This window comes from Bos javanicus, chromosome 2 (genome assembly GCF_032452875.1).
Source record: "Bos javanicus breed banteng chromosome 2, ARS-OSU_banteng_1.0, whole genome shotgun sequence".
Taxonomy (NCBI): domain Eukaryota; kingdom Metazoa; phylum Chordata; class Mammalia; order Artiodactyla; family Bovidae; genus Bos; species Bos javanicus.
The window spans coordinates 38,663,989-38,679,811 of NC_083869.1; the positions used below are offsets into that span (position 1 = coordinate 38,663,989).

Sequence of the window (15,823 nt, forward strand, 5' to 3'; positions counted from 1 at the left end):
TCAAAACACTCATGGGTATATTTTAAAACCACCACAGCTAGCATCTCTATGCCTATTTAAATTGGACTTGTTTTGTATTCTGTTATCTTGACTATTTGGTTCTGGAAATGGTGGAGGGGCATATATGATTTGGGAAATGTTCATAGTAGCTATGGAATCTTAGGATTGATTATAAAATTAAGGGAAAGAGGAATCAGTCTGAGTCAGACGCAGTTGCCAGTGTCTCTGGTAATTATTAAGGCTGGGATGACATGCATGCTATCTCCCGGCTGTATATGGAGTCGTCATCCCACCCATTCAGAGCCATGGACTGGGAGGAGAAGCATCCTCCACAGATGACTTGAGGGATCCCCACTGAGATACAAAGGTTTACACAGCCTGCTAACTCCACTCTGGCAATTTTCATTATTCTCAGTGTCAGAGAAATCATTTTCAGTTGGTCTGCCTATGCATCAAAAATTCCATTCTCAAATAAACCATGCGTGTATCTGTCCCTTGGTTTGTGAGGAATGTGGGTCTCTTTAGTTGGCTGAGGAATTCCGAAATGAGTCATGGCTTAAGAAAGTGCTTCAGAACCATTTAACATGAGAGCTGTGCTTTGAATCTGGGGTCAGCTTATTGTTCTCTGTACATGTGGCTGTTGAGAAAAAAGCCTGTGGGTTTGGCCCAGGTTACTGTTCAGATGGAGCTTTCCAGGTGGCTCAGTAGTAAAGAACCCACCTGTCAATTCAGGAGACGTGGGTTCGATCCCTGGGTTGGGAAGATCCCCTGGAGAAGGAAACGGCAACCCACTCCAGTATTCTTGCCTGGAGAATCCCATGGGCAGAGGAGCCTGGCGAGCTACAGTCCAGGGGGTCATAAAGAGTCGACATGAATGAGCGACTTAACAATAACAACTGTTCAGGTGAGTGGTCCTTTTTCAGGGATAGAGCAGGGCCTGGAGCAGTCGCCTCTTTGTGTCATGATAAATTACCTCAAAGTCCCTTCTTCAAACGGTTTGAAATTTGTTTGGAGACCAGTGGGAGCTGTACTGGAGCTGAGAGCTTCTTTTGAGGCTCCCATTTAACAAGTGAGTCTGTTTCCTTGTGGATTCTGAACACCAGCTTCATATTGATTTGGTGTATTATTCACTCAAAATCTTTTTGTCTCTGAGGTTCCTATATTAACTTAATACACCCAGGATGTTTCTGGCATCAGCCCTGTTTCCTGCTGTCACCTAAGTCATCACAACAGCACTCCAGGGATGACTGGGCGGGGGGGCGGGGGTGTTGGGGGGAATATGGCAGTCACCTTGAGTGCCACAAGAGGGCGCAGTTGACTGGGTTGGGTTGAAAACCTTCAGCAACCCTCTGTGAGAAAGGGAGTGGGTTGACACTGTTGTCTTCTTCCTTTTAGGCCTGGCAGTCATGCATTCCCAGAGCACCAATCAGCTCGATGTGGGGAACAACCCCCGTGTGGGCACCAAACGCTACATGGCCCCCGAGGTTCTTGATGAAACTATCCAGGTGGATTGTTTTGATTCTTACAAGAGAGTCGATATTTGGGCCTTTGGACTTGTCTTGTGGGAGGTGGCCAGGCGGATGGTGAGCAATGGTAGGTAACTGATCTCATATAACGTTGTCCTTGTCTGAGTCCTCTTGATCCTGCTACCTTTAAAAGGGCAAAGGGAATATTTAAGTCCACATTGTTCCATGAATCATATTTGTGAAGCTATCGGCATTTATATTTGATTTATGGCTGGTCGGTGGAAGGTGCCTAAGGGCAGTCTGTTTCAACTGCATAAAAGGAGATGGTGATAGAAAAAGTATTTCTGCAAGAGACTACATATTCCTTGATTGTTGGTATTTTTCCTTCAGTCCATATTTTTCTTCTTTCCTCCATCCTCATGATTCTGTCTTTCTCCTATTCTTCCTCCTCCTTTGCTCTTTTCCCAACTGGTGTTTATCATGAGGAGAATGCTCAAGTAAATCTAAGGGTGAATCTTGCTATTGTAGATAAGTTTACTTCTCAAGTTTGGATTATTGAGAAGAGACTCAAGTTGCACACTAGGAATTCACTCCTTTGTAAGAAGCAGGCTGTACTTGCTGAGTAAGTGAAGTTTACATCCAGGAAGCTCTGAATAGGAGGCTCATCCTGGTCCTCGTATAACAAAGTTTCATGAAATGGTGGTGTTGCCTTAGCCACAAGGAAGCACATATTTGTTGATAACTCTTAACCTATATTCCCTACCATAACTTTTCACCTCCGTCTTTCTTATCAGCCAAAAATACCAAAAATGCACTGTTGAACTTTAAGTTTACTGCATTCTGGAGGCAATACCTATTCTCATTCAAGTACAACATGTATCTCATCTACCCACAAAGTGGGTATCGGAGCAGCATCTCTCAAATCCACTGAATCGACCTCTTCACACCTTCACAACTGGAAGTCTTACTTCACAGAGGACACATCTGGAAATTATTCTCGGAAAGCAGATGAAAATGCTATATGTTTAAACTGATACTCATTTTCAGGAGATGCTCTGCCTTCCTGGGCCCCACTGGGATCCTAGATTTAAAGTATTAGAGAATGCATGGAGTCGCAAACACAGGCTCCATCTCACCTTCCACTGATACTTTCTTGTAATGATTGAAATTCTTGGAGCAACCATAATTTTTGAGAATAACACAGCCAGAGAATAGGAGGTTCTGTGAGGGAAGTGGAATTGGGGTAACATAGTTTTAGTGTGTAATAATTTAAATTGGCAAGCCTTTGGGGTAGCGTTCCCTCCTCTGCACCGCCTCCCCCCTACCCCCAAGCAGAGTTTAACAAACTCTGTAAGGGTATCAAAGTCCTTGTTTCAGATTAAACATAAGCACGCAAACATTGTAACCTGACAGTTCTTTTAAAGATTTTTTTTTTTTTTTTGGATGGAGTCATGAACATTTTCTTGGTAATTGTTTCTCAATTGTTGGGAGCTACTGACTTGGGTTTTGTGCCATTCAAGCGCCTTGAGAATTGTTTGCAACAGAGTGATTGTTTTGCTGATTTATAAAGTTCTGTGTGAACTTTGCCTGAAATTGCACAGCAACTTCATTTCCCCCATGTCCCTCCCTAATAATTCTTGAGAGGCTTAGAACTGAAAATCAAATTCTAATTAGTTTATCTTAAACAGGTTAGAAATGGATTGGTGTCATAATAAACCGTGTGATGGGAAACTTGCCCCAGATGAAGAGGAAGTTAATGTTCCAAGGCCAGGATGGTAGCAATCCAGCTGTGGGTGCTGGAGCTGTGCCAGGCCAGCCTGTGTGATGAAAGCTGAACTTGGCAGAAACTCGGGACTTGGGCTTTGTAAGAACTCGTGTTGCAAATTCGTTCCCTGTGTCACAGGCTTAAACCCAAATGGCTTTTGAAGATCAGCTGTGATTAATAGGAGTCAGTTGGAAATTAGAGTCATTGGTTTAAAATGTAGCTCAACAAATCATAGTTTTCTCAGTCTATCTTCTAACATTATTTCTGAAAATCGTGAAGGGTAGAGGGAGAGAGACTATTTTGGATGTTTTCTGATTTCCTGATCTCCTACTTACATCATGGTTTAGATTGTTCTCTGTTTCCTAAACTTTTGTGGGTTGAGCTACTGTTCTGTGGTTTGATTTTTAGGGGGTGGTTAAGTCTCATTTTAAATCAGCCACTGTCCCTTGACAATGACTAATTTGGTATTTCCCTCTTTCTCGAGTTTCCCTTCTCCCATGAATATGTACATACACAAAGACAGAAATTAGTTTATCCAAACTCAAACTTGCGAGTGTTCAAGGCTGCTTGCAGATAGATCTATTAATATTTAGTAGTATTATTATCCCCAAACAGAAAAATGAGTAGGATTTGCCTTTGCCTTGCAACGTTCACGCTTCTTTCGCCTTCTTCTTTATGCAAGCACATATATATTATATATTTTACTTAGTTGTAATTCTGTAATTCTTAGATATAGTTTGTATCTTCTTCATTTGTGGTTTTTTAATGTTAATCTGTTTTCATTTTTGGCGGTCATATTAATGGTCAGTTCATGAATTTAACTGTTTCCATATTGTTAGATATCCTGTCTCCTCCATATGGGGCCAATAGTAGATGTCTTTCTTCATATAACTTTTTCATTTAGGGAATTATTCTTAATCTGAGACAAAGTAGACCTATTAGGTCAAAGAATATGGATGTTTTTATGGCTTGACGCATATTGCCAAATTGCTTTCCATAAGAGTTGTTCTAATTTACAATATCCCATTCACCCCAGGGTGTGATGTACCTATTTCACTTTCTTACTAGCTTTAAGAACTGACATTAAAAGGATATATATATTTGAAATTATTGCATATTAAATGTACCTCATTTAAATATATGAATATCTTATCTTAGGAAGGTCATTATAATTATGTGTCCTTTGAGTTCCTGAGTCCATTGTAAAAATTGATGACCAGATAGTTCTCCTGGAGCAATGTGATCCTCAAGTGAACCATGAGTATAAAAATATGTCGCATTTTATATTTTCATGGGAACTTTACATTTCTTTGCTACTAATAATAAACTTCATGCTGTGTCTGTACAGGAAATGAAAGTTCAGTCCATTTTCGCATCTGAAATTATCTCAGTAGTGTCTTTTGGAATTTACTGTTTGTGTTTAGTTTGATACTGAATTTGGAATTGGTCAGAAGGAAAACCATTTTCTCACCTTTTCCGGGTGAACTTTCTATGTGGATCTAAGGCAGGGTTTTGCTTGGATCACTAGTGCTTAAGCTGCAAAGTGTGCAGTAGGATCACCTAGAAACACAGACTACTGAACCGCCCCCACCAAGTCTCCGATTAACAGGTCTGGGGCTGGACCCAGGATTTTGTTTTCTAACAGGGCCCCAGGTGATGCTGTGCTGTAGTCAGCGACTGTACTCTGGAGATCTCAGGTAAAAATGGAACATATTCTATCAGTCTCAATCAGGCCAGGAAATAAAGACTGTCCCTAGGATGCTGATAGAGCCTGTGTACGCAGGATTTCTTGGTTTGTGTTCTGATACGCGAAACTTGCTCTCTTCCAAGCCAAAGCAGGGTCCCTTTCTCCTTTCAGTCTTGTAGCTAGGGCGTGGCCTTTCTTTCTGGAGTTTGGCTACTTCTCCGGCAGCATTCTTCCTTTCTTCCTTTAATATCCAGTTCTGCAGACACACTACTTTCTGGTCACCTGGATTCAGTGTGGCATGGAGACAGAACTTGACATGTGGACACCATAGGTATGTGGGTGCCTCACAGCTCTTCACTTGTGCCGCTTAGCTTTGGGTCTGATCAAAATACCTCTAGTAGCCCCAGCCAAGCATCCTGCAGCCGTTCCTTCTTGGGATCAGAAGTCCCTTCTCTGAAGCCTCAGCTTTCAGTGTTTAGAACCCTGTATGTAGAAACAGCAGAGCTGTGTTGCTCTAATACTGTGGTCATCTGCTTTTGGCTTTAAAAACTGAAATGATCTTCATTGTCCCTCCTTTGGCACACCTTTGACTGTAGCATCATCCAAGCAGCATGAGCCTCTGTTATACCCCTCACGTGTCTCCTCTTCCCTGCCCACAGGAGGGTTCTGCAGACACATTTTTGTTGCCCTGTGACTGGCTTTATTTAGTGATGGAATCCAGTGTGTCAAAAAGCATTTGTATCTTACTGAAAATACCCTGCTGGCCAAGCTATGTCTCTTAATGGGGTGTGGACTAGGAAATGCTTGTTAGAAGAAGCTTATGTTTGGCACACATGCTTTGGAAAACCTGTGAGTCCTTGGACTTGCCAAGGAGCCATGTGTGCATGTCGTTCCTAAGCACAATGGGCTTGTGTACAGAAACCACGGCTCGCGTTTCTTCAGCAACTTCCCAGTGTGTTTCATGAATTTATTCACTACTTCAGTGTCTATTAAGGTTTGAACAACGGGGAGAAACATATTAGAGAAATTTTTAAGTATTCAAGTGATTTCTTTCAGGTTTGTCTGAGGCTTTAAGTGTGGGTTTGGGGCAGGAATATGGAGGTGGAGTAGGAAGGAAGGAGTTTTTTCATGATTCCTGGAATTTTATGGCCTTGAGTTAAAGGTCTAGACCAGAGGAGGGCAGTTAATTGACCTCACGACAGAATAACGAGAGGCCAGCAGAACTTTACTGGGTGATGTTTGCTGCTTACTGGTCTCTCTCCTTGACACACCTTTCAGAGCAGCCCTCCACCAAGGCAAGCCTCTGTGATGTCAACCTTCTAACAGCCCCGGCATAAAGTGAATGATGCATTCTTCTTCTTGTAAGGGCTCCACAGCCAGCAAATGCTTGGATCTCTAGTGGAGCATCTCCCTCTAGGTTGAGGTATGTGAGATGTAAGGTGTCTGGTCATAGCTTAACTCAGAACATGGCTGCACATCTCTCGTAGGCCCTTTGACGTCTCCTCTGACAACTGTAACGTCAATCAGTATTTTTAGTAGGGCATGACGGGGCAGCAGTCTCTGAATCATTTGCTGTGGCACTATTTCTTTGCTGGGAATCCCAGTAGTGGACATGACTTTTTAACGGATTTCAGAGGATGCATTTAGTCTTGACTTTGATGTACGTGGTTCCACAGGCCCATGAACTGGAGTGGGGGTGGCGGGATGAGGTCATCGCTGCCACACGTGTACTTTGCTCAGCAGAGAACAGAGCTGTCCTCCCAACTGTGTTCCTGTTTCAGAAAGGTGCACCTCCCTTGGGGAGAAAAAGGGCTTCCCAGCAAGTGCGCCCTGTTGGTTTACAGGTGTGACTCTCTGAAATCTCTGGCAGTGAGGCAGGGTCGAGGGGAACTGGGACTGGAACCCCTTGGCTGTCATCACTTTAGCTGTGAGAGTGCCATCCATTTGTCTGTCAGTCGTTTTTTATGTGGGCCATGGCGTGAAAACGGGGGGTCTGAAACCCTCCTGTGAGGAGCGTTAAGCAAAGTAACACAAGTAGATTTTTTTTTTTTTAAGACAAGTAACATTTTTCATTTATTTTTAAAAATATATTTATTTGGCTGTGCTGCATCTTAGCTGTGGCATGTGAGATCTAGTTTCTGACCAGGGATTGAACCCAGCCCCTTGCATTGGGAGCACAGCATCTTGGCCATCGGATCACCAGGCAAGTCTCAATAGATACATGTTTTTGAATCTTGTTCCTACCATGAAAAAATGCGCCTCTGAAAACACTGCTTCCCAAGATTCTTTCATACATGTAATGCCTTAATGATCTTTTTCCTATCCGAGTGCCACTTGTACCATTATTTTCTTAATCGTTGGAAATTTTTCAAACATTTCTTTTTAAAAGGAGATGAATGTCACTACCAGAAGTGGGAAAGCCAGTATCCCATGACATTAAATGGAAGATAATGTTAAAAATACATATACAGTTATTTAATTAAGATGAAAAAGTTTTGTCTGTGAACTGTTTTCTCACAGGTCATCCCTGAAGGAAGCACCATATTAACTTAGAGATTTTTCAGAAGCTAACCATAAAGCACTCTGATTCAATGTAAAATGGCTTTAGTTGTAATGTTCTAGTTTCTGAAGGGTTTTATAATCCCTGTAGGCATTCACTGTTAATGGTAGCACTCTGTCTGTATGTCGGTGCTGAGGATTCTGCTTCCCTCACCTGTCACTTGGACGTGTCCACGCAAGTTGTGGGGCAGTGGGGAGAGTGAGCCCACTGTTGTGATGAGATGTACGCACTGTCCCATCCGGGGCTTGTTGGGAAGAGATCTTGAATACTAACAGGGAAATGGATTCTAGTTTGTCATTAATTAGCAGTGTGCTTAGACAAGTACATTTTCCCTGAGTGGGCCTCAGTTTCTTCTTCTGAAGGAAAAGAAGGCTGTGATCTGCCTGACTCTAACATCGCATGGATGTATTATTTTTTTCTTTTAATTAATTACTGGATATTGGAGTATAATCCAATATTATACAGCGCAGTGTTAGTTTCTGGTATACCATGAAGTGAATCAGCCATGTGCATACATATATGCCCTCTGTCCCACTCCCCCCCACCTCTCTAGTCATCACAGAACGCCGACCTGAGCTCCCTGTGCTGTGCAGCAGCTCCATGCTTGTATCTTTGCCTCACCTTCAGATTGTTCAAATTATAGCTCACTCTACAAACCCTTATCTGCAATTGAAAAAAATCCCCCAAACTTTGAAAGCCAAATGGTTCGGGTATGGAGGATCACAAGGCAGGCCTTGTTTCTGGATGCTTGCATTTTCAGAAAGACCCCTCTGGGGTTTCATGTGGTTTGAAGCCCTGTCCAGGGCATTCCTGAGATCGTGATGTGTCCTGCACAGGTGTTAGAACTAAGGCCTGGCAATTAAGGCTTTTACTTAGAACCATGCAGTGAATTAATGCCAGGGATATTGTTGGTAAAGGTATATCTGCTCCAGAGAAAAATGTCACTTAGATATATGTCCAGGAATAAAACTAATTGTATAAATCAGATACACATGTCCAAAGTTGTAGGGGAAGAGGTTATGGATAATTTCTCTGACTCTTCCCATGGCTCTTGACGTTTCACCCCCCAACGTGAAAAAGCAAGGCCTGGCAGGCTTTGTCCTCCTTGACCGCTCTTGGAGAGCTCCTCTCCTGCCGTGCTCCTGGATCCTTTGTTGCTGTACCACTCCTTTGGCACTTGAAGTACTTTGTATTTTTAGTCCCTTTTGCTGAGTGCACGCTGTTCTCTTCGCTGGCTCACGATTTGGCAGTTGCTTATTGGGTGCTACTGTAAAAGGACTGAAAATCCACTTGTTTTCTGGCAGAAGAGGAATAGTTGTAAGTAACTTCCTGCCTCGACAACATGAGTCACTTCACAGCCTAACCTTGACCTCTCACCCTGCCCACCACATGTGCACCCATATCAGCCAAGAGAACGTCCCTGCCCCTCTCCAACATGGAAGGATCATGTAAACCCCTTGTCTTTGTCCCATATCCCCTCCTATGCTCCCCCCACCTGGAGTGCCCCCTCTCCTTGGTGTGTTCTTGTCCCGTAGTCTTTCTCGACAGCTCATCTCTCGGTTCCCTCAAGTCCTGGCTCCCAGAAAGTTTCTTATGCTTCCATGGCACCAGCTTTATGTCTGGTGCTTAAACCACACAGGTGGCGTGGTTTAATTCTCTAAAACGCCCTGAGCACCGCATCCCCCACCTCTTCTCCCTACTCCTAGTTTATATTTTTTTCCATATTCTATTATTTTCATCACCAACATCACATCTTTATTTGTATATCCTTAGTCAGTCCAACCAGTCCACCCTAAAGGAGATCAGTCCTGGGTGTTCATTGGAAGGACTGATGCTGAAGCTAAAACTCTAGTACTTTGGCCACCTGATGCGAAGAGTTGACTTACTGGAGAAGACTCTGATGCTGGGAGGGATTGGGGGCAGGAGGAGAAGGGGACGACAGAGGATGAGATGGCTGGATGGCATCACTGACTCGGTGGACATGAGTTTGAGTGAACTCTGGGAGTTGATGATGGACAGGGAGGCCTGGCGTGCTGTGATTCATGGGGTTGCAAAGAGTTGGACACGACTGAGCAACTGAACTGAAGTGCAAAGGACAGCCTCTGGATCACACAGTTTAAGGGATTAAAGTGGTTTTTAAGCCAGTTTGGAAACTAGCAAGTAAAACTTAGAACGTCTATCCTTGCCTTTCAAGATATATAAAGGGGTAAAACACAATTTTTTTTTTTTTAAACAAGATTCCCATTACCTAAGCAAAAAAAGAGAGGGGCTTGTCCTCATCTTCCACTAGAGTTCCTTGAAAACTGAGAGCATGTCTTATACTTTTATCATCCTCAATGTTTAGTATGATGTTCCACACATGGTTGGTATGTAATATACTTTGAAATAATTGCTTTCCTTGACCAGAGGGAGTTCCAGATGATGGTGGAGTTTAATCCCAGACTTATTTTATTCTGCGGAAGCATGATCAACATTAGAGGGAGAGAGTCAACCATTTGTCCAATGGTTGACAAGAGATGTGACTAACTCCCAGACATAATGAATTAAAGTCTCTTTAAACTTGATTCCTTTTGTTAAAAATGGCAGTTAAAATTAAAATATGGAGAACTATAAACCCAAAAGAAAACTTAATCTTTGTATAGTGAAATTTACTGTTGAGTATTCCCAAATTCTGTTTTAAAAATCGTTAACTGTACTTTTGCATTTACATAAAAATTCAACTTCATAGTTGTATACCCCTTCCCAAGCTGGCTAGGCAAATTACTCCCAAATGGCTATCATGCTAGATTTTTAAAGAATGCTAAAGTAGGCACAATCCTACTGTTTCTTATAAATTAATGTGGCCCTTATAAAGGTATAAATTATCTTGCAGGTCTGTGTTCAGCTCTATTTTATGTGATGTCTCCTAGTAATATGTGTATTGAAAAGAATTAAAATATTTTTTGAATGCTTCCTAGGGACCTGACTAGAGCAGTAGTAGGTAAGGCCTCTGAGATGAAGTATCTTAAGTCGTCTTTTGAAAGCAGGGATTTATGCCCAGTCTGAACTGTTTATGATTTTCCAGGAAAGGTGTTAATCCACTGACTAGTACACGTTACAAACACAGTCAAGCAATGTGGGTAAGTTAGATTTAAAAATATCAATTATAATTTTTAAATCTAATTTAGACTACATTCCATTTTTAAAATAAATCTATGAAGTTTAACAAAACTGTAGTATTTAACAGATGTTCCTTATCATGACTAATGTTTTCCATAAATGGTTTGTATTTATATGGGATCTTTTAGAACAGCTTCACAGTGTTAATTTCTTTGACAAATGAAAAGGAGATTGCAAAACAGTTATCTTCCCGTCTGTGCCAATAACCGATCTCGTAGGTATTTAGGAAGAGAAGTTACATGGAGGGAGAGGCAGTAAACCAGGGAATCTACTAGCCGCATTGTTGAGGCCTTTGATGATGGAAGAAAAGTAATGGATTTCCTGGGTTTTATTTCTATAAAGAAAAGAATCCATTTTCTCATTCCAAATCATTTCTTTAAATTTTTCTGTTTGTGGAACTACTTTTCTTTGCAAAGAGTAAGGAACTGATGTAATTTTGCTAAGGAAAAAGATTTCCAAGGCATTGAAAACCATGCCGGAGCAGAAATTAGCCACTTTCATAATTGCCTGGGAGTGAGGAAGAGTTCATTCTTTTTAGCCATTCTTCTCCTTTCCAATGACTGTCCTCCGCATTTTATTTTGTGCCTTTGATCTAAGAGGAAATAATAGAGCCATCAGACAGACAGCTGTGAATGACAGAGGGTACTTAGAACATACTGGATGAATGAGGAAATTGCATTTCATATTACATATTTGCATCCTCCGAAGGGGATGGATTATTTCACAGCAGTGACTTTTTCCCTAATAACAGAAAGGGGTATTTTGCTGATGGTTTTGGATTATTTACCTCTCGCTCTAGTTCATGAACTGCATTTCATTTCAGTTATGGTTTGAAGTTACTAGAGTCATGTACCTTCTTTAGGTATCTTGACCCTATTTAATCAGAGATTCTCTTTGAGTAGCAGTCACATTTTCTTCTAAACAGTTTTTGCCCTTAAGTCCTCTGCAGGGCTTCCTTCCTTTGCTTTGTTTTCCACGTATTTTTTTAAGACCTACCTGTAGCCTTTAGGATCATCTTGAAGTTTGAGAAAGGTGATCAGTACTTTTTCTTTTTTTTCTGCATTGTATCCTGTGATGCCCATCAATAATACCCTGGAAACCTCTATTCTTTTGCTAACCAACACAATTCTTGTCCATGTATGAAGGTATTGTGGAGGATTACAAGCCACCATTCTATGATGTGGTTCCCAATGACCCAAGTTTTGAAGATATGAGGAAGGTAGTCTGTGTGGATCAACAGAGGCCTAACATACCCAACAGATGGTTCTCAGACCCGGTAAGAGTACTATGCTTGCTTCATTTCAGAGCTATACTGTCCGTACACTTGTATACAACTCTATACATACCAGAGTTTCAGCTGGTAGAGTGATTTGTTCTGTTGCTTTCTCTCCCTATTGTATGTAAAAGGGCTTTAGACCTAGTAGAACAGGTTCACAAAGTGGTCTCATTCTTGAAAGAGCCACATCGATAAATCTTGATAACAAATGACAATATTCACAAGATTTTCTACCCTTGACCAGCTCCAGGAATTGGGAGAGTCATTACTATGCCACTAGCCCTAGGGCTGCAGTTTCACCTGTAAAAGTCTCACCAAGAGACTTGAATTAATGCTTTTAAATTCTTTTCTGTCTCTGCATATCTGAAATTCCAAACATAGGCTGTTTAATGCTGCCAATCCTTAATTGCTGTTGTTAAGTAGTAATAACAAATCTTAAGACATTGAGAAATGACCCTATTTGCATATTTCAGTATTAACTCTTAGTTAGTACTATGGCTTTTAATACCCATAAAACCATCAAGGGGTCCAGACTGGTGTATGTAATTGACTTGATAAAGTCAGATGGTAGCATTAAGACACTCAAGAGTGGCTTCTTTACCAGTGGCCAAGGCTTTGATTATTGTGTAAGGAAGATGGTAATAACATCACAAGACCTGCAGAGCCCTGCAAAATGGTTGGCATAACATCTGCCCAGTTTCTTATTCACTGTGGTGTTGGTTCTTTCTCTCCTCAGACATTAACCTCCCTGGCCAAGCTGATGAAAGAATGCTGGTATCAAAATCCATCTGCCAGACTCACAGCCCTGCGTATCAAAAAGACTTTGACCAAAATTGATAATTCCCTAGACAAATTGAAAACTGACTGTTGACATTTTCATGGTGTCAAGAAGGAAGATCTGACATTATTGTTGTCCAGCTGGGACCTATTGCTGGCCTGACTGGTTATCAGAACAGAATCCATCTGTCTCCCTCCCCGAATGGCTGCTTTGACAAGGCAGACATCTTACTCGGCTGTGTGCTGGGGAAGACACCAAAACCACCCTAACCTCGCTCAATGACTGTGACCTGGGCATTTCACAAACTGTTCACACTGCAGAGACTTAACGTTGGACAGACAATGTTGCAAAGGTAGGGAACTGGAGGAACACAGAGAAATCCTAAAAGAGATCTGGGCATTAAGACAGTGGCTTTGCATATCTTCACAGGTCTCCTAGACACTCCCCACGGGAAACTCAAGGAGGTGGTGAATTTTTAATCAGCAATATTGCCTGTGCTTCTCTTCTTTATTGCACTAGGAATTCTTTGCATTCCTTACTTGCACTGTTACTCTTAATTTTAAAGACCCAACTTGCCAAAATGTTGGCTGTGTACTCCACTGGTCTGTCTTTGGATAATAGGAATTCAATTTGGCAAAACAAAATGTAATGTCAGACTTTGCTGCATTTTACACATGTGCTGATGTTTACAATGATGCTGAACATTAGGAATTGTTTATACACAACTTTGCAAATTATTTATTACTTGTGCAGGTAGCAGTTTTTACAAAACTGCTGCATGCATATGTTAAAGCTTATTTTTATGTGGTCTTATGATTTTATTACCAAAATGTTTTTAACACTATACTCTGAAATGGACATTTTCTTTTATTATCTGTTAAATTCACATTTTAAGTGCTTCACATTTATATGTGTGTAGACTGTAACTTTTTTTCAGTTCATATGCAGAACGTATTTAGCCATTACCCACGTGACACCACCGAATATATTACTGATTTAGAAGCAAAGATTTCAGTAGAATTTTAGTCCTGAACGCTGTGGGGAAAATGCATTTTCTTCGGAATTATCCATTATGTGCATTTAAACTCTGCCAGAAAAAAATAACTATTTTGTTTTAATCTACTTTTTGTATTTAGTAGTTATTTGTATAAATTAAATAAAATGTTTTCAAGTCAAAGTGAATTTTGTTCAACATAAAAAAAATCTACATATTATAAGGCATTTTCTTATGGAAACAGAAGCACAAAACTAATTTGTAAGTCAAATTTGCATTTAAAGTCTACTAATGAACTTTAAGGTTCTAAGGAGGATGCCCTCCATCTTAAATTTGGTACCAGAAAATTTAAACTTGGTAGGGTGGAAGGGCTGCAATTTTATTTTTTTCTTAGGTTTGTTACCCCCACTACAAAGCTGGGGAAACTGACTGACTGACCTGCCTCCTTAGAAAGAGACTTGTGAATGTAAGTGGAAAGAAGAAGGTCGAAGCATTTTGTTTCGTGTAAAGATCCTGTGTGAGGGAAAGCAGTCTTTGGCATCTTACCTACCTTTGCTGCTTGGGGAGAGTTGGCTGTTGGCTTTTTTTACTTGTGTTCAATGGGGTTTAAAATGTAGGGTTTAGAGTAACTCAGAGTAGAGGTGTTAAAATTCTGGAATGTTCACCAGAGGTAAGTTAATAACTTCATTAGTATACATTTATGTGGCGAGTATATATTAAGGTCACATTTAACTTAAAAAATTGTGGTAAAACACATAACAGATTTTACCATCATAACCATTTTTACATATACAGTTCAGTGGTATTCAGTCTATTTACATTGTTTTGCTGCTGTCGCCACCATCCAGCCACAGAACTCTCTCCATCCTGCAGAACTGAAACTCTGTTAGATGATAGCTCTCCATTTCTCACTCTCTTCAATCCTTGGCACCCATCATTCTATTCTTTCTTTAGTTTGGCTGCTCTAAGTACCTCATAGAAATGGCATCACACAGTATTTGTCCTTGTGTGAGCCTGGCTTATTTCACTTAGCATAATGTCAAGGTTCATCTTTGTTAACAGCATACATTAGAATTTCCTTCTGTTTTATAGTTGATAATATCCCACTGTCTATATATACAATGTTTATCCATTCATCTTTTGAGGGACACTTCAGTGGCCTCCCCCTTTTGGCTATTGTGAGTAAAGCTGCCATGAACTTGGGTGTATAAATATCTCTTTGAGTCCTCCCCCTTTCAATTATTTTGGCTGTATACTCACCAAAAGTGGAGTGGAATTGTATTTAACATTTGAAGTACTATATACATATATAAAATTGTACAGCTTGATGCATTTTTATAAATTTATATACTGACTGCACCCATGGAAACAGCACCTAGATCAAGAAGTAGAACACCAGCTTCTAGAGGAATGTCAGGATCACGGCAGCATGCGTTCTTTTCTTTCTTTGGTGTCACATCTATAACTGAACAAAAGTGCCTCTGCACATTATACCAGGACAGCAGGGATTACTGTGTATCTCTGCACCTCAAAATAGAACTTCAGAAGGGCTGTGGGTCCCAGGGAGACAGTAAGCCTGCCTCACCCCTACTTGCTGTGATCAGGAAAAGGAAAACCTGAAGAGTATAGAACTGAGTGTTGGACACTCATGGGGGAGAGAGAATTTGTAGAGATTCAGCCAACCTGATGGGAGGTTCCAGGACACTATTAGAGCTGGACAGAGGTGAGTCTAAATGCAGAGGAGAGAGGGGACTCCATTGAGGCACCTAATTTGCATGGATGACACTGCAGTGCTCTACACTTGTGTTGGCATCGGTGGCTACCTCTTTGTCAGTAGAGATGGAAAGCCCAAATGTGAGGGACAGACTGCTTGGCTGCTATTTGTCTCCAGCAGCTCTTAGATTTCTGAGCAGGGATTTCTGTGACTGGGAGGAAGGAGAGGAAATGGAAGGAAGCAAACAAGAATGCCAAAGAACACCAAAATAATGTGTTTCCTGCCATCTGCTTTGGGGTTTCAGCTAGCAGTCTACTCACAGATCTCTGGGAGTATCCCACTCGTGGATCTCTCTGTCAGGTCCTGGGCATCCCCAAAGCCCTAGGCAACTAAGCCCACAGCTCCTGGCTCTTTCTGTGCTCCT

The 15,823-nt window shown here is 41.3% G+C and overlaps 1 protein-coding gene across 2 annotated transcripts in view; it reads left to right on the forward strand.

The window, feature by feature from the left end:
• The window catches only part of ACVR1 (activin A receptor type 1), a 130,962-nt gene extending 117,094 nt beyond the window's left edge, over nucleotides 1-13,868 (forward strand). For both annotated transcript variants that reach the window (XM_061437447.1, XM_061437458.1), the window contains 3 exons: nucleotides 1,396-1,593; nucleotides 11,783-11,913; nucleotides 12,650-13,868. In XM_061437447.1, the coding sequence (XP_061293431.1) occupies nucleotides 1,396-1,593; nucleotides 11,783-11,913; nucleotides 12,650-12,784 (464 nt within the window). In that variant the 3' untranslated portion in view covers nucleotides 12,785-13,868. The remainder of the gene's footprint in view (nucleotides 1-1,395; nucleotides 1,594-11,782; nucleotides 11,914-12,649) is intronic.
• The last annotated feature ends 1,955 nt before the right edge of the window (nucleotides 13,869-15,823 follow it).